Here is a 19,608-nt window from a genome sequence, read left to right as displayed (position 1 = left end):
CATTTATGCTCTGATAAACATAATCAAGCTAATTGATTCCTTAACCCATGAAGAGCAATGGATCAAAGTCTAGTACAAATTGACAAGAAGTTTAGTTCTGTTTTCTTCTTAGTTCAAATCAGAAATCAATGGAAGTCAAGGCTTATGGGAGTCACAGTACTGAGGTCACAAGTTCATGACAGCTTATGAGACTGGTGATGACAACAAACATAACACTTTTCTTCTAAAATTATTTATAGGTAACCCACTATTAACCAGCAAAGTCAATGTTATAATAAATGTTTTGGATGTCAACGAGTTTCCTCCTGAAATTTCAGTTCCATATGAGACATCTGTATGTGAAAATGCCAAGCCAGGACAGGTATTTCAAATTTATAATGCTTGCTTTTTTGCTTTTTCTTTCCTTATTATTTATAGCATTAGAAATTTCTGTGTTTAAAAATTGCATCATGTTGGAATTCTTCTACAAACAAAATATCTGTGTAGGAAATACATATTGGAATTCTGTTTGTTGATTATTATATTTTATTTACTTCTCTTGTTTTGTTTTAGTTTTTGGTTTTTTTCTACAATTATATGGGCCTGAGACATGCTTTACTGTGCATTTGAAAGCTATGGGAGGAGAAAGAATCCCTTCCTTCAAGGGTTGTAACTGACAGAAGTAATAGCAAATAAAGTGAAGCATAACCATTCAACCAAAAGCCATCACTAGCACTTTAATATAAAAAATAAATATTAAATACCATTAATATACAGTAAATCTTTCTGATTTTCATCAGATATGTCAAAAGAGCACCTTCTGAGTTCTCTGGTGGTTATAGAATTCAGCCTTCTTTCCTCCACTGTCCAGTGTATTAAGGGAATAAGAGTAATCCAGCAAGATTTCACATTCAACAGTTTCATTTGTTGTTCACTTTGCACTTCTACAAAACTGCTTCTTTTAGAAGAGTGAACTGACTTGAGAACTAATCTGGTTTCAGGTGATACAGACCATCACTGCAGCAGATAAAGATTTGTCACCAGCTGGACAAAGGTTTTCCTTCAGACTGTCATCTGAGGCTTCCAACAAACCAAACTTCACAGTCCATGACTACAGAAGTAAGTTGGTTACCCATATCTCCCTTTCAGAGTAGCAGACTGTAGTTACAATGACAAATATGTTTACTTTCAATTACAGTTGTGTCTACAGACCTAACGTTTTTCTTTGACATTTCTAATTGCTAGCTATCTGGGACTTTCATTAATATAAATTCAGGTCTTGCACCTTTTCTTATTTTTAGGGGCAGGAATTGTCAGAACACCAAAGGCTGAGATTTCCCTACAGGCCTTCAAAAACACTGCTACCTGTTTTATTTTCTTCCTTTTATCATTCAATATCTCAGGAAGAATCCCTATGCCAATGCAGGTATACCTTTAAACAAGGCACTATTGCTGTCTTGTTTAAATACTATAACTTTGCTAACCATTTTCAAAGTACCCAGATACTGTGCTTTCTTGAGGATGCATAATCCTGCAGAAGAGTGAGTTCCAAGTATGTACAGTGCTGCTGAAGTACAACACCCTTAGTGAGTTGGAGATTAATGCAACTGACATCCTTGATTTTTCTCCAATTTTTTGTCATAAATGAATATCTTTTCTTTTTTTCCTTATTAACTTGAACTCTTTTGTTGAATGGCAAAGAACAAACCAAGATAAAAAAATTAACTTTCTTCTACTGTAAGCATCTTCAGGGATGTAGTATTGTGTACAGACATAGCTGAAACAAAATAAACTGTAGTAAATTTTCACTACTAACTACTTTAATCAAATAAGAGAAAAATAAGTATTTGAGCTATTACATGATATTTAAATAACTGTGATAAGCTGTTAATGTAAGAGGATTTACATTACACTTCAAAGAAAGAACACCTAAAGCCATCTGACAAAGTTAAAAAACATTCAACTGTGTAGGTTATAAGCATCACTGTCTAAAAAAGTATATAATTCTTAATTTTTTTTAATTGCTGTTTTATTTTCAAATTTGAGGTTACATCGATTGTGAGATAAAGGTTACTTTCATGCAAATTAAATGACCCAAACCTTTAAAAGTACTAGAAATTAATAACACACCAATTGAAATAAAATAATATATTTTTAGCCTTAAAAAATAATGTATTTAAATTATGTATATGGCCCACATAATTTTTGAATACATGCATTATTGACATTGTTATGTAATAGAAAATTAAGCCAACAACATAAACTAACAACTATTAATTCTGAAGAAACTTCAGGAAGAAATAAATTTATAAAAACAAACTGTGTTTCTTTTCTCTTTATGTATAGCTCTCCTGGGAAGCTGATACAATGAAAATGGTTTATTCCCAAACTTAATAGTGACTTTTATCTTTGTGTGTCATAGATAAAAAGATTGGACAGATGAGCAAGAAACTTCACTTAAGGATTTGTAAATAGAGAATATAGTGAAACCATTCATAATATTGGAGACATGAATAATAGTATCTTATAAAACCAAAACTATTTAGATCTAAAGCATTTTATAAAGGACATTCAAACAGTTTTCTTGAGACAGACAGCTCAATCAATATGAAAGACAACTTTACATCAGAATCAAGTTCCCTTACTTCTGTTCTTGGAAGATTAGGGCATTACTCCTCTCTGGAACATATTTCAAGGCCCATATGGGTAGAATCTTTAAATTACATAGTGTTCTAATATAAATACTATGCATTTCTAAATATATTTTAAAATTTTTGGTAACAATTTCCTTACAGAAAGAGATTTAATTTCTTTTTTCTTTTCTGTTTCCTAAAATATCCTTTAACTTCACCAAGGTTTTTATTTTTTTCAAATAGTTACAACCTTTTGCTTTAAATAAAAGCCTTCTCAGATTTAATTAAACAAAAGAATCTTTAAACTTAGTGAGTCTATACAGTAATTACTCTTTTGTAAAATGTGCTTAGCATATGAGTTTGGTGAAGAAATTGCTCAAATATTATTAGATAATTAAATTTCCCTGTTTAAAACAATAATGTTGACACTGAGATTACTGAGACTTTGGATCTCAGTAATCTGTTAATGAAGTTTCACTACTGTATAAAAAAGTGCAATATTCCAATAAAAAGTGGAAACCACCAAGATACAGACACTTAAAAGCATTTCTTAACACTTAAAAAAAGAAAAAGCATGTTACTTGTTACAATGTAAGGAACAAAAACACCCCATAAAAATAATTTTTCATTATTGATGATTTACAGAGGTATTAGAAACAATTCTGTCCAAACAAAAACCCTGTCTTGAAATATCTTCTGCTTTTTGTTTGCCAAAAAGGTGGAGGAAGGTCTGCTCTGTGCACAATTTAGAGGTGTAATAACAGAACCTTATTTTCACTATGGAAACCTTTTAAAAACAAGTGCCATTTTCTTTTAAGTTAGCAATCATGTTAGTAACAAGCATGCACTTTGTAAAAGATTTTTTCTATTTTTTGAGGACACAGTGTTGTTCACTGTGGTACAGTTAATGCTTTTACAAATAAAGGTGGCATTTAAAATATATAACTTGATGAGGACTGGAGTGACACAGAAGCTCACGGTTGCCTTTCAGCAGCTCTGAGATCAATCCACTGTGTTAATAGAAGTGATGCCCTGGTGGAGCTGGAGGGTTTCCAAAGGGACTGCAGATCTCCCTCTTCCTGCTTTGCTGGCCTCACTCTGCTCTGTAGAGGGCAGCTTCCATGTAGAATACACTCCATTGCTCATTTAAGAGACAGAATTTCCTTTTCTCAAGCATATCCTATAAATTAATTTATTGCCAACAAGCCAAAGAACCAGAAGCTATCTCAGCTCCTCTAGCCTCTTCTGTGTAGAGTTCAAACACCTGCCTGTTCTTATTCTTAACAGAACTTTGAATAATTGAAAGGGGTCATAAAAGAGCAATAAAAAGTGTTCAAAATTAAAGTCAGGAGGTTGATCTGATTGATTCTTCTCAAAGGAGGATAAAAATTCATTAAATTGCATTGTAAGCTATTAAAGTGATCTTCAGTGTTTCAAGTAGAAGAAAAAATAAAAGAATATAAATAATTCTAATAATAGAAATATTTTAAAATAATAGAAATAAGACTAAACTGAATGTCTTCAAATTAGTTCTTACACTTTTTATATAGTGATTAATATAGGTGATTAATCATAGAAAGAAAAAGCTGAAGATGGAAGCTGGTTTGATTCAAACTATTCTGAGACATTTTTTCCTTTTCAAAACTAAGTGTAACTGGACTTGACCTGTCCATGTCTGAGTTTGATAAAAAGGAGGTGTTTAAAGGATTTTTTAGCTATACACCTTTTCAATGGTGTCTAATCATAACATACCTAATTTTGAATATTTAGGCTTCCTTGTTATTGTTCTTAATCATAACTCTATACCAGTATCTGAGTGTGAAATTCAGAGCCCTTAATCCTTCTACCGTGTAACAAATCTCCCAAGCATGAAAACCATCATGTGACATCTTGTAAAAAAGAATATGAGTTAGTTGGAAAAAGGGTAATTGCAGCAGGTTACTTTCATTTAGTTCTGTCATCTCATTAATTCCCTGTTCAATTAATTTTGGTTTTGCTTTTAATGTAATTCCTTTAATCTTTACATCATTTTTGTGCTACTTTGTTTGATTTGGGAAAAGCAGAAATAACTAACTGGGAAGAAATGACAAAGTCTGGAAGTGGACTAATTGATGGAAACTACTGATTTTCAAGTACTCAGTTCATTTCTCTAGTTACTTTTAATGGGGCAGGAAAGCTGAAATAATTGCATATTGTCCAGGCATATTACTTTGTATTTTTAAGGAAATTAATTAGGTGATAGACACATGATTATAAATTCATGTGCAACCAAAGTCCTTTGGACCACAGGCTTGGAATGTAAGGAGATTAGGGGGAAAAAAAAAAAAATCCAAAACAAAACAAAACAAAACAAAACAAAACAAAACCAAAAAAAAAAAAAAAAAAAAAAAAAAAAAAAAAAACCCCACCCCCTGAAAAGTCTTTGGAATCATACTTGTAATGTTTTGTTTGGGTTTTTTTGGTTTTGTTTTTTGTGTGGTTTGGTTTTGGTTTTGGTCTTTTTTTTTTTTTTGGTGGGGTTTTTTTTTTGTTGTTTGTTTTTTGGTTTTTTTTTGTTATCTTTTATCATCTTTGAAATTTTAGCTGTTAAAAGGTTAACAGGAAAAGTATATTGTTCAAGGCTCTGCAAAAAGCAACTGTACCAGTAGGAATACAATACCTTCTGTAATGGCAAAGCATGGCAATTACACAGTGCATGTAATTCACCAAGTTTCAAATAAGAAATACCAGCATATTACTGAAGGTGATACAAGCTACAATATGAAATGAAGTACACAATAAAAATCTTCTAATGACTGTCATGTTTTACAGATAACACAGCTGGGATTGAAACCAGGAGAAATGGCTACAGCAGAAGGCAGCAAGAGCTGTACTTTCTTCCAGTAGTAATAGAAGACAGCAGTTACCCTGTCCAGAGCAGCACAAACACTTTGACTATCCGTGTTTGCAGATGTGATTCTGATGGCACCATCCAGTCCTGCAATGTGGAAGCAATCTTCTTACCAGTCGGCCTCAGCACAGGAGCTCTGATTGCAATCTTGTTGTGTATTGTTATACTTCTAGGTTAGTTCTCATGAAACCTTGCAAAGTGTTTTACTCTGATTATTCACTAGTTACACCTAGTTTTTAACAAAAGCCATGGAAAGTGTGTGGCAGTTTATTTCTAGGATAATATCCCAAAGCACTGATCATGACCATGAATCTGCTAATCCATGCATTATCTCTTAATGCATTAAGAGAATCAGTTTTCGGTGGAATGCAAATAATTTTTTCTCTGAAATTATTTTAAATATCTTTATTAAAAGACTAATTTTTTTAGATTATTATTAAGGCAGACAAGTCCTACTGACAGTAACAGCAGTAAGGACATAGTAAGAGCCTTTATTTAATTCTTCATGCTCACTTAAGCAAAAGAAGAATGAAGAAATGGAAGCGGAGAAAATAATTTTAACATAGACTGCTACTGGCCACATCCATATAAAGTTTTTTAGGAAGTTTTTCTCGGGAATACTTTTTTTTATTTCAGGCAGACATGGATTTCATAAGGTGGCATTGTAATTTGTTCTACTTTCTACTTAAATACTTCCTTACTTACAGCATATCCAAACCAGTTAGTTAGTACTCATATGCATCTTACTTGCAATATAGCCTCAATCAACTGTTAATGAAATAAAACCAGGTTTATAACTTACACAGGCACAATGAGGGCTGTAGAAATCAGTCTGAGGTCCTGATGCAGAATATAACATGGATATCTCATTGCATTTGAATGATGCAGGTGCCACTTAAGTAAATTACTAAAGGCTCAGGTTTGCATAAAGAGTTTCTGAGTAAGAGTGGGTAAAAGTCAGGATTTCTGCTCTGTGTCAAAAAATTATGTTGTGAGAAAAATATTTCTTTTTCAAATCAGAACAAGAATGACAAATGGTCACACTTCCCATGGAGTAGCAGTTAAATTCACAAATACACTTATTCTGAAGAATTTAAAACGAAACCAAACAACCAACTAAACAAAATAACTTATGTCAGTGTTTTTGAAGCAAGAATAATGCTGTCTCCTTTGTCACATTTCCATTTAGAGCAGGATGGATACCCCACAACTTCTCTGGGCAACATATTCCACTGCTTGACATCCTGGTGGTAAAACCATTTTTTTTTCTCACATTTTAATGGCATTTTCTGCATTTCAGTTTATGCCCTTTGCCTCTTGTCCTGTGACAGAACACTCCTCAGAAAAGCCTGGCTCTATTTTCACTTCCATCCATCAGGTGCATATTCACATTGGTAAGACCGCCCTGCACCTTCTCCAGAATGAGCAGACCTGGCTCTCTTAGCCGATCCCTGTGTGGCAGATGTTCCCATCCCTTAATCACCTTTGTGGTTCTACATTGGACTCACTTCAGGGAGTCCATGTCTGTCTTGTAATGAGGAGCCCAGAACTGCGCCCAGAACTCCAAGTGTGCATAGGCAGAGCTGAGCAGAGGGCAATGACAATCTCATTAGACCTGCTAGCAATATTTCTCTTAATGCAGTCCCGAATGCTGTTGATCTTCTTTGACATAAGGGCACATGGATGGCTCATGGTGAACTAGCTGTCCACCAGGATCACAAGGCCTCATCTATCAAGCTGCTTGCTGGTCAGCTGGCCAATAGCATCTACAGTATGCAGTTACTCCTCTCTGTGTGTGGGACTTGGACTTTCTATTTATTGAACATCATGGAGTTCCTTTTGGCCCACACCCTCAGCCTGATGAGATCCCTTTGAACAGTGGCACAACCACACCTTTTTTATAGCCTGAAAGCTTGCTGAGGGTGTACTCAATCCCATCATCCAGGCTATTTATGAAAATATTAAACAAAAGTAGTCCCAGTACTAAATCCTGTTGTACTTTATTAATGACTGACTTCCATCTGGTCTTTGATATATTGCTTACAACGTTTATAGTCTGGCAGTTTGGCAGCTTTGCAATCCACCTCACCATCTGGTTGTATGGTCCACACTTTCTCAGGTTTTCTGAGAAGATTTCTATGAAAGTAATATCAAAAACTTTGCTAGAGTTAGGATAAAATTATTGCACTTTTCTCCCTTCATCAACCAGTCACCTCATTGTAGAAGGCTATCAAGTGAGTTAAGCACAATTTCACCTTCATAAATTCATGCCTGCTACTCTTATGCCCTTTCTTAGTTTCCAGAATTATTTTCTCCATCACTTTCCTAAAAATCAAGGTGAGACTGACTGGCGGCTAGCTCCCTAGCTCATTCTTCTTGCCCTACATGAAGATAGGAGTGACACTTTCTCCAGCCATCAGAAACCTCTCCCAGCCCTCATGTCCTTTCAAAAACTATCACAAATAGCCTCACAATGATAGCAGCCACCTTTCTCATCATTCATACATATATATCACCATAAATCATGCACTTGCGTGTCCAGTTTTTCAAGCATTCTCTTACCTGATCCTCTTTCACCATGGATAAGTCTTTCTTATTACAGACTTTCCCTCTGGTCCCAGAGACATGGAACTACTGAAGGACAACTTTACAAAAAAAAAAACCAAACAGAGTCAAAGAAGCTGCTGACTGGGCTGGCCTTTTCTGTGTCATTTGGCAGCAGCTCTCCTGTCCAATTCAGCAGCTGACCCACCTTTACTCTACCTTTCTACCCTTTTTTTTCTGTCTTACTTGTACAAGTCCTTCTTGCTGCCCTTCACGTCCCTCCTGAGACAGCACCATGCAGGCTTTGTCTTTCCTAACCTCATTCCTGCGTGTTCAGACTGTCACTGTATATTCCTCCTGGCTCACCTGTCACTGTTTTCAACTCTTAAATGCCTCTTTTTTTATCGCTGAGTTTAGTCAAGAGATGCTTATTCATCAATGCAAGCCTCCTGCTACCTTTTCTTGATTTCCTGCTCCTCAGGTTGGACCACTGTTGAGTTTAGAGGATATGATACTTGAAAATCAGCTACGCCCCCTTATCTTCAGAACCTTGTAACACATAATTTTTTTGAAGCAGATCCCCGAAGAGGTCAAAATGTACTGCCTAAAAAGCTAAAGTAGGATTATTTTTCCTTTGTTTCAAAAATTTCAGATTTAAAATTAACTTTTTTTTTTTCAAAATTCCATTTGTTTTTTTTGTTGTTGTTGTTAGGGGGTTTATTTTTTGTTTTTTGGGGTGTTTTTTTTGTGGTCTTTGTTTGTTTGTTTGTTTTGGTTTTGGTTTTTTTCTGTAATACTCTGTGGGTTGGGTTTTTGGTTTAGGTTTTTTATTCTTGTTTTCAAAGTGTAAATTTAGGGTTCTTTTCTCTATTTTGCTATGGAGAATATTTTAAAAAATCATATCTCTGTCTCTCTGAACTAAAAACTTGAAATCCTGTTCAATTCTATTTGTTTGTAAAGCAGGCCAGCAGAAAAATTATTTGGCATTTTCTCCAGCAGTACAGCAAGCACTTAGGAAAGTTAGACCCATATGCCAAAGAGGAAATATTTTTTCATTGGCTAGAGCGCTTCTGTTTCTGCTCTTTTCTGAGGACAAAAGTCCCTTTGATTGCTTGTGGCTTTCAAAGAAAGATATAATGATGTGTCACCAGAGAACTAAATTATTTCTGTGCATGTCTTAACTTCAGTTGTCTCTCATTACAGTCATTGTGGTACTGTATGTAGCACTACGGAGGCAGAAGAAAAAGGACACCCTGATGACCTCTAAAGAAGACATCAGAGATAATGTTATCCATTATGATGATGAAGGTGGTGGAGAAGAGGACACTCAGGCTTTTGACATAGGTGCCCTGAGGAACCCCAAAGTGATTGAAGATAACAAAATACGCAGGGACATAAAACCAGACACCTTGCGTTTTACACGCCACAGACCACCAGCAGAAGATAACACAGACATAAGAGATTTCATTAATCAAAGGTTGCAGGAAAATGATGTAGATCCATCTGCACCCCCTTATGACTCCTTGGCAACCTATGCTTATGAAGGAAATGGATCTGTTGCAGAGTCTCTCAGCTCTATAGACTCCCTCACTACAGAGGCAGATCAGGATTATGACTATCTGAGTGACTGGGGACCTCGCTTTAAGATCTTGGCAGATATGTTTGGAGAAGAAAGTTATAACCCTGACAAAGTCACTTAAGTACAACTACAACAGTGAAACAAAAAGAAAAGCAAACCAACAACAAATTTACAAGATAAACCTAAGCTTTATATAAGACACAATTACTTTGATTATAAAAGACAGCAATTGTTTCCAGCAAGTTACTACATTTATCATACCGTCAGTTTTGGTTTGATTTGCAAAAGAATGATAAATCCCATAACCTACACAGGTTTTTGTTGTTGTTATTTTGTTACTCTGGAATTACACTGAGACAAGCTCAGGCCTACAAGGTGCAGTTTACTGACCTGACTTAGAAAGAAGGGAGCTTTCTGGCATCACGGTGGAAAAGTGGTAGCTTTTTCGTAATTCCACTAAAGTGCCTATTGAAACTTTTATCATTTAAGTGGTAAACTGTCTGCTGTGATGGTGTTACAAAACTGAATTGTAAATCAGACATGAACTTTAAGACAAGAAGCAATAGCAACATGCTGACTTCTTTTAGAAAAAAATGGATATCACTTCCTGGAATATCTAATGACTAGAACTGTGGGGGAGGAGGGAGGTGTGTACATTGTGTTTGGGGGTTATGTTTGTTGTCTTTTTTTAAGAGAAAACAGTATGCCAAGACATCGTATTTCCTCTTTCATAGTTTCATTGAAAATTTAAATTTAAAATGCTATTGCTCACTCTGAAGATGTAAAGCCCAAATTAAAAAGGAAAAGATCTTAGCATACATCAATGAATATTTAAAATGTTCATACAAATACTACATTTTTCCAAAATAATAAAAATATGAAAGCAGCTATTCCTTGATGTGAAGGAAATTTTCCTTGTCTTTCCCTCTTCTTTTGAAATAAGGCTATTATTAGAACATAAAAATGGAGAGGGTTTTTTGAAACTATTATTGTATTTTTAGAACCAAGACACCTTTTCCATTGTAAGTATCACTAAAGAAGTATATGTAAAGAACTCCACACCACTTTCCTTTGCAGTTAGATTGTTGCTCTGTAGGCACCATAAACATATATAAATATAAGGTTTTTTCCATTGATTATTTGCTACAGTTCAACATTTCACTGTATTTCACTGTCACACCCACAGGAAACATTTTAGGAAACCTTTTGAGGTTGGACACTTTCTTAATTTTGTTCTTGACAAAATTTAAACAGAAGCAGAATAAATATATAAACCAGCACTTTTGTCCACTCTTTATGTACATATCCATGCCTAATGTAGCTGTGCAGATGACAGAAGTTCAGGTGTGCAGAAGGCATTATGTTGTGGAAGACATCTTGCAAAACTATTTTATGTGACTTTTTCTGATGATCTAAGGCATAGAGGTTTTTGTAAGACAATGGTTTATGGCCCCCTAAGTGCACATATCCTTATATTCTCCTTCCAAAGTCTCTGCAGTGCTAGACAATCTCATGATTAATGGCACTGCCAAGGTCAGCCTGAATCTTTCTTGAACCAGAAGTCTATTATTCACCTCAGGTCTATAGCTCACCTTTTTTATAGCTAAAGAATTAATGACTATCAGACATACTCAGCTCACAAGTTTGATATTAACGTGCACAAGTTTCCCTCTATCCTCTGGGGGATATGTAAAGATATTTCAATGTTATATAAATTAATGTCTCAATGAGACTTTGAAAGGTGCATATTATAAATGAGTTTGGGATCATTCAGTACAATTGGCTGCATCAAAAGCACAACTGGCGCAGCTTCTACAAGCACCGTGCTGAGGAAGAGACAGCATATGGCAACAAGGAAATTCTGTGGGTTTTATTGTTGTCAAGAAAGGTATTCTATATTCCCAAAGACAGGCTAAACCAATAAAAGCTCTCTCCTCACAAAACAGGAAAGAAGATGAAGTGATGGAGCCCATTTGACAGCATAGAATGGGGAATATTATATTTTAATTATATAATATTATATTTTAATATTATATGGGGAATATTATGTTTTAAATTTTCACACATCTTGACAGTGTATCAAAAGCAACTTGATACTGCACTCTGTTTTAGTGGGCCTAAAACAGAGCACTGGATAAAAAAAGATTAATGTTTTCAACTAGTCACAACTAAGATTCATACAAGAGTCACACCTAATTAACAAAGCTCTCTCATGTGGCTTGTGCATGGCAATGCTTCCTATCCTGTTGCCACAACTAAAACAAACATCTGACTTCTCATTTTCAGATGTGCAGTCCTGTAGCCAAACTCTGCTCTTAGCAACACTGTTGGTCCTTTATATGCCTTTCAGTTGTAAAATCAATGCAAGGGAGGGCAACGTTTGACCTTTTGACACCATGAAGCATGCTTGATCATGAGGAAATTCTCCGTATTTGTAGTGCATACTGGCTGAACATTAGTTGTCTTGAGTAGCTAGGCATTTGTTTGAAGCTGGACAGTCTGTATGTGAGCCTGACTTCCAAAATGGGTGGATAGAAAATGTGGTCTTTAACATGTAGCTGCAAACAATCTGTATGTGACAGTGAGTGGCTGTATGTTAAATTAATACCAAATTGAATATTAAGTGTATATTTTTGACATTTAAGATATTTGTAGCTGAGATGCTGCTATAACATAATTAATACACATCCAGGAAGACTTTCGGAAAAAAAACCAACATAATATGTAATTACTAACAAAATTACCAAAAATATATATATAATTAAAATATTTGAAGAACACTTTTGAAGAGTGATCAAACAATTTTAATATAATAGGGGTATTTTTTTGTAAACAGTTCTGTAGAACTGAAGGAAAGGAATTGCTTTTCATTTATTAATGACCTGGGATTCAGAAAATTTGTGTTTAATTCCATGTTCTTTCACTCCCTTTCTAGAAGATGCTTGTCAGGTTTTTAATACCTTATTTTTTAAAAGAGAATTGGAGAAATATGAAATTTACAAGAATTAAAATATGTCAAGGCATCTAAGATGACATGAAGTCAGTAAGATTAGGGAGCCCCAGTGCACATGCAAATTGTATCGGTTAATTGCTTCTAGTTTTACACACTATATCTTGAAAAAAATCTCTACAAATCCTTGCACAGTCAAGATGTTAAAGTGGATGCCTCTCTTTCTGCCAAAACCTCAAATTCTATCAGAGTGTCAAGAAGCTAAGAAAATATATAAAGGGTGCAGAATTGAGAGAATGTTTTTATTTTAATTTCCAAAAACAGGGTACTAGTACATACACATTTAACATCATCTCAAATCTCCCAACAGTGCACCCCCTGCAAATCACAACATTCTGTAGAACATTTTCTGCATATGAAGCAATTGAAATACTTCACTGTCACAAACAATTCCACTTTTTAAGTTAAATACTTATGGCATACACTATGAGTGCTGAAATAAAGAGATAAGTTTAAAGCATTCAGCTAAGAGTGGAAGTATGTAAGGAAAGTCAACTATTAAAGTTACATCATAGATATACAGAATCAAAGACAAATGTATAACAGAACATCTGAAAGGAATTTCAGGGAAGAAAGAAAAAAAATTTCATAACACAGATCTGCAGAAATTACAGTGAGTCAAAGAGCTAGGCTTTGAAAAGCAATGACAGTAGATTATGTCTCCTGCACAAAGATACGTCTGAATATTTTATACTTTTGTGATTTTTACTTATTTTAAATATTGGCTAAATTTCGCTGTTCAAAATACAATCATAGTTACTGAGGATTTCCTCTAGGTTTTGGAAACAGAGTTCATTATGATGCAAAGACCAATAAATAACCCAATAATTTAATAATAATGTTGTTCTAGAGATTACCTTCAAAATATTCTTGCCTTAACCATAAGGTTTCCATATCCACATAAACACAGCCTATCCTTTACACTGCTAAAAATTTGGTTCTGCAGATGTTATATTCATACTAGGTTTACCTCCATTATTGATGTGAGAGCTATTAAGACTGTGTTGCTATGGAATAACAGATCTCTACTGAATTAATACAGGAAGAAAAAGTAATAATTCACTGGGTTAAAGACATTTAATATTACATTAATGACTGCATTTTACTTGTTGAGATTTGAGATTGTACTTTTTTTTCAGTTATATTATTACTTTTATATTATGATTTTTATTAGCATAGACATTCAAATACTGTGTGTTTAAAAACACATTTGAGCTTTGAAAAACTTCATGAAAGCAAGTAATGAAACGAACCTCAATAATAACCCTACTGAGGTGACAATTAAGTGTAAATGAAAATCGAATTTCATATTATACTCATTCATAACCTTTTTGTAATGGATAATCTATGATAACCTGAATACTTTTCTGTTATTATTTAAATCAAGAATCAGATAAGTTGCCATAACACCAGCAACCACTGCTATTTTAAGCAAAACTAAGATAAGTTCCTAGAGTTTTTTTGGTGGGTGGGTCTTTGGAGTGTTTTTTTAAACCTATTTATTTAATTCATAGGCTTCTTTTATTCAACTTTATTTTTCAACTAAAATCCCCAGGGGTTTTGGTTGTTTTTTTGGTTTGGTGTTTTGTTTTGTTTTGGTTTGGTTTTGTTTTGTTTTGTTTTGCTTTGTTTTGGTTTTTTTGTTTTTTTGTTTTTTTTTGTTTGTTTGTTTTGTTTGTTTGTTTGTTTTGTTTTAGTTTGTTTTGGTTTTGGGTTTGGGTTTTTTTTGTTTTTTTTTCAGGGAAGTCTTATCTATGATGGATTATGATGGACCTCATGGATGGAAGTAAATAAGGTGGAGCAAGGTGTTTCTCAGAGGTGTGCAGTGACAGGACAAGAGTTAATGGAGTTAAAATGAAATGCGTGAAATTCCATTAAATGCAAGAAAAAAGGTGTTTTACTGTCAGGCTGTTGAACATATTTTTGTTGACCATGTTTCCCAGAGAAGTTGTCATGCATCCAACCTTGGAGACCTTCAAAACTCAACTGGATTTTTTCCTGAGAGACCTGCTGCAATTGACCCTGCTGTAAGCAGGGAGGCTGGACTAGATAATCTCCATGGTATCTTCCAGCCTCATCCATTCTGTGACTTGTGATAAAATCATACCTAGACTCCTTAGCTCTAGTAAGCTCAATAGCAGTAAGGGCCTAACTACATGTCCTGGTTTAGGGCAAATTTGTGAGAAAACCTCTGAATGGGGTCCCTCTGGGGAGCAAACCCAAATGGCCCCTTCCCCCAACCAGTCTGGGAAAGAACTTCCTCAGAGAAAAGTGGGAAAAACTATTTTACTTAACAAACAAAGTGCCTACAAGTACAAGGAATGAATAATATGAAACAATAAAACCTCTTGTTCTGGAGTGAGATGGCAAATTGAGAAAGTTCTTGCCGTGGGTGTAGCTCGGCTCTCTCAGTCTCTCACCAGTCCCAGTCTCTCCGGCGCTGCTGGAAAATGCCAAGGTCCAGGCCCAGGTTGGCCACAGGTGCAGCCCCCAGTGCTCCCCTGGGTTTTTCAGTCCAGAGCAGGTTTAAACAGTCCCAAGAAAAAAAAAAAACACAAACAAATATTCCAGGAACTTCTCTGCCCTAGCTAGCTAGAACTAACTAAAAGCAGAAAGATCTCTGTCCTGCAGTCTCTACAAGCCTCTGCCAAACACCCCGTCCAGAGAAGAATGTGGAGGAGTCAGGCAGTTTTCTCCAAACAAACTCCGTGCGTCTTCTTGCTCTTAGAACCAGCCTTAAAGGCACAGAACTCAATATACAGCACAAACAGAACAGATGACTGGGGATACAAACATCAGAAAGTCACCCTAGGACACTACATAAGCAGAGTAGAATCACAGAATCACACAGTAGTTTGTGTTGGAAAGGGACCTTAAAGACCATCTAGTTCCAAACCCCCTGAATGGGCAGGGACATCTCCCACTAGATCAAGTTTCTCAAAGCTCCATCTCTAGTAACTATGAGTTGTTTCACTGAGATAGCTGAGGAGTGAAGGAATAGAGTAGCATTCCATACAGTTACTAGCAATGACAATAGAGTGGAGAGGGATAAATTATTTACCGTAATTTCCAGTAAAAGAAAAAAGGGGCATCACATGAAACTAGTAAATGCAAGGGTGAAATAAATAAATAAATAAATAAATAAATAAATAAATAAATAAGTACCACAGATGTAGTTCTTCATGTGATGACTAGCTGAGAGAGCCATGGAGGCTCAGAGTTTACACAGGTTGAAAAAGAGGCTGGACAAAATGCTGAAAAACTGACAGCTTGCAGGTTGCTTAATACATAGGAATCACATCTGGCTGAATGTGTTCTTGAAGAGTGCTTGATTAGCATCTGGCAAATCCCATAACCTGGTTGGTTTCTTGGTGTTTTGCTAGGATCTCAGCTTCTGCCAGTGCTGAGTAAAAGTTTACCGCTCAAGTTTGACTGACCTATTTTCTTATTATGATTTTATTGTGAATTTACCTGATTTTCATATCAACCTAATTTTCCAGATCACATAGATAAAAACAGTTTTTTCTTATTTATTACATTTCACATGCTTATATGCATGCATATATTTTTATTTCCCTAGATTTGAACAATTGTTATTGCCGTATTTCCTTCAATTCTGCACACCTTATATAGACCTTACATTCTTCTTTCTTTAACAGGGACGCTGTTAACACTGATTGCTGTTAGGACTGATGATGCAGTTTGGCTTAGTCTATATTAAAAAAAAAAAAAAAAAAAAAAAAAAAAATCATTACTTCATAAAGAAGATAAGCTCTACAATATGTGTCCTCTTCTGCATGTATTTCACTTTCTTAGTTACTTCCCTGTGTTCAAAGAACACCTGAAAAAAGAGAGGGGAGAATGAAGTAACTGACTAGAAAAGGGGCCAATATTAATCCACTATTCTGGAATGCAGACTACTGCTCTCCTTTTACGTGTTGTAATGTTAAAGGTGATTTATTGTTTTCAAATGTTGGACTTTCTGCATTTATACTCAAATGCATGTTTCTCTACTGTATGCCTCTGTCGAAAAGGACAAGAAGCATACAAAAAAGGTGTATGGTGAGGAAATGAGATCATATTAAGAGAGATCACAAATAAATATGCCTTATAAACTTGTCTTATATTATTTGGTCACATGACTGCAGAAAATAGTCATATTTTTAATTTTATATTTTTAATTTTATCCTTGGAGTTCATTTTCTCAGAGCAGTAACTAAAGGTAGAGGATATATTTCATATTATTCAAATGCTTCCATTGCCTTCAGCCCCTGCTGCTTTAGGTTGTTTGGGTTACTTTGAAGTTGGATCTTTTTCCCCCTGTGTATTCCTAAATGACTACACCTGAAGTTTCACACTAGAAACATCTGACCAAAAAGTAAAGGACACAGGAGGACAGGTGCAGAACTGTAGTTTGGGTTTGCATAAGATGTTTCAGAATGAACAAACATCAACCTAATGTTCTGCCAACTTACATAGGCAAAAATCAGACAATGAATTCAAAAAGGAAAAAATTAACTGAAATAAAAAAACCTGTAGAGAATTTTCTCGTATTCTACTGCAGTATATAAAACACCTCTTCTCTGTGAAGGGAAAGAGATACAAAGAGTAGGAAATTAAAGATTCTGGAGTTGTTATATCCTCTTTTTTCATGGCTATTTGTATTTAGCATCCGTTATATATAAATAACAAGCTAAAATTCCTAGCTCAATTTTGTTTTTTAGTCTTAAATAAAGAAAAAAAAATTCTATGAAATGAAGGGGGTTTTGTCAGTGACAAATGAAATATAAATGTTTCAAATGCAGTAAAGCAAGATATTAATCTTCAGTTCATAAAAGGAGAAATTTGAGGACAAAAATTCAGTTTATATTTGTTCAGGTTTGATGAATAATGAATGTTGCTCCTAGTAATGCTGTCCCGAAATTGGTAAGTGCTGCATTTTTTTTCCTAGGACTAATTTTTTATAATTTCAATTCTGTTTATTTAAATTGAAATTTTATAGCACATACATTAGTTTTTGTGCTTGATCCAAATGATATGACTGAAAACGCTTAATATCATATGTAGCACGGTAAGTAACTTCAGACAAAAATGATTTAATGAAGCAATTTGCTGGCCAGAGTTGTTCAAAGACAGCTACTGAACTGTCTGAATTGCTACCTATGTGGAAGATTGTGCTTTGTTACCCAAGCTGACAGCAGTGCTTGAGTTCCCTCTTGAGGGTTATGGAGAGGAGAATGCTCTCCCGGGGTTCAGGTTTAATGAAACCGTGTCTTGACAACTCTATGTAATTGCTCTAGAAAACTGTTGCCATGAACAGAGTGAGGTCCCCATTTCAAATACTCAGCAGCAGAGGAATCTTGAGTATGTGGGAAAATCTAAGTGGGACCACTCTTCCCTTGAAATGATCTGCAAGGGACTGTAAGGCAGAACATTTTCCTTATAAATGGCCTCCAGTGTCATTCTGTAATTCAGAGACCATGCATGCATTTGCACTAGAGCATTGCGGGATTAAATAAAACAGCCTAACATGGATCAGAAAAAATATTGCATACCAAAATTGTTCTCTCTCTTTTGTTTGGAGTCTCTGAGCTGACCAAGCTCCATCATGCATCTTATTTTTTCTATATACAGAAATCTGCTCTTTTTTTTCTGCAAGTGACAGAGCCCCTGTGGTGTATTAGCCACAGTCAGTAGCAAAGCACCATATAGCCACTTACTCACCCCCCCCCCCAATGGTTTGGGGGACAGAATAGGCAGAGGAAAGTCAGATAACTCATGGAAAAAGTTAAAGACAGTTTAAAAAGTGAAGGAAAGTGAAAAAGGGTGGAAAAAATATCAGCCAAGTGATGTACTCACCTCCTCTTCCTACATGGAGACCAATGCTTAGCCAGACTAAAAACAAAGACTGCCTCCAAGAAAAATCTTTCCCTTCACCTTTGTTGCTGAGCATGACACCATACGGTATGTAATATCCCTTAGGCCAACTGGGGTAACCTAGTCTGGGGTAACCTGGGTGTCTCCTCCCAAAGTCTTGTGCATCTCCAGCCTCCTCACTGGAGCAGCAGAGTGGGGAAAGTAAAAACTTGACTGCTCAGCAATAGACAGAAGATTTGTGTTTATCAGTACTTCTTTGCTCACGAGTCCAAAGGGTTGCTGTGAGAAACCCTAACACCATCACAGCTGGACCCAGCACAGCCTCCAAAGGGGCGATGAAGAACAGCTAATCTGAAATTTCTCACTGACACCTACATGTCATACATGACTTCATTTACACACAATTGAAAACCTGCTCGGAGGAGTATTTTTCCTCCCAAGATTGTGCCAAGTTCTCAGAGGAGAAGTTGTCCATAGGCTTTCTTTATTAACCAGGGTAAGTTCTCTGTGGAGAATTTTCAGGTAAGGTAGAAAGCCAGTGATAATGCTAACATATCTACATTCTGCTGAAATTCAGGAGGAAATCCTGTTTTCTAAATCTTCAATTGGAATCCTATTTGCCACAACCTTACTGTATCACACAGGCTGCAGAAGTCTCTTGTAGAAATCAACCAAAACAGAAGAAAAAACTAAGCTTGCTGGTGACAAGAATTCCACTCTCTCTCATGCAGTAGCACTTAAAGCATGCACACAAAATTGAAGAGACTAATTTTAAAGCACTCCGAAGTCTTCAGCAAATAAAGTATCTTGCTTCTCAAAATAGGGTATTCAGGCCATTATTGCGCCCCTCACACTATCTGCTGAAACTATATAAAAATTGTGTGCTAGAGAGTAGATAATTTAGCAGGCCAAATCCATAAAACATTACCCACCTATTCCATAGGAAAGACTACACTCACAAGCAATGCACTCTGCCTTCTGGATTCTCCTCCCACAGCTAATACTTTGAGCCTTTTACAGGCTCAAATCCCTGGCAAACTCTTCTTCCCTGTGTGGACAAATAAAGACATTTCATTCATTGTATTTCTTCCAGGAA

General features: G+C 35.5%; 1 protein-coding gene across 11 annotated transcripts in view; it reads left to right on the top strand.

The window, feature by feature from the left end:
• LOC120758783 (cadherin-12) overlaps positions 1-10,536 on the top strand; it is a 578,611-nt gene extending 568,075 nt beyond the window's left edge. For all 11 annotated transcript variants that reach the window (XM_058421638.1, XM_040077434.2, XM_040077424.2 and 8 more), the window contains 4 exons: positions 240-361; positions 981-1,098; positions 5,424-5,675; positions 9,250-10,536. In XM_058421638.1, coding sequence (XP_058277621.1) covers positions 240-361; positions 981-1,098; positions 5,424-5,675; positions 9,250-9,746 — 989 coding nt within the window. In that variant the 3' untranslated portion in view covers positions 9,747-10,536. The remainder of the gene's footprint in view (positions 1-239; positions 362-980; positions 1,099-5,423; positions 5,676-9,249) is intronic.
• Positions 10,537-19,608: the final 9,072 nt, after the last annotated feature.

The sequence above is a fragment of the Hirundo rustica genome, chromosome 1 (assembly GCF_015227805.2).
Source record: "Hirundo rustica isolate bHirRus1 chromosome 1, bHirRus1.pri.v3, whole genome shotgun sequence".
In the NCBI taxonomy this organism is placed as follows: domain Eukaryota; kingdom Metazoa; phylum Chordata; class Aves; order Passeriformes; family Hirundinidae; genus Hirundo; species Hirundo rustica.
The sequence above is the reverse complement of the archived record's forward strand: the minus strand, read 5'-3'. Positions and strand labels throughout refer to the sequence as shown.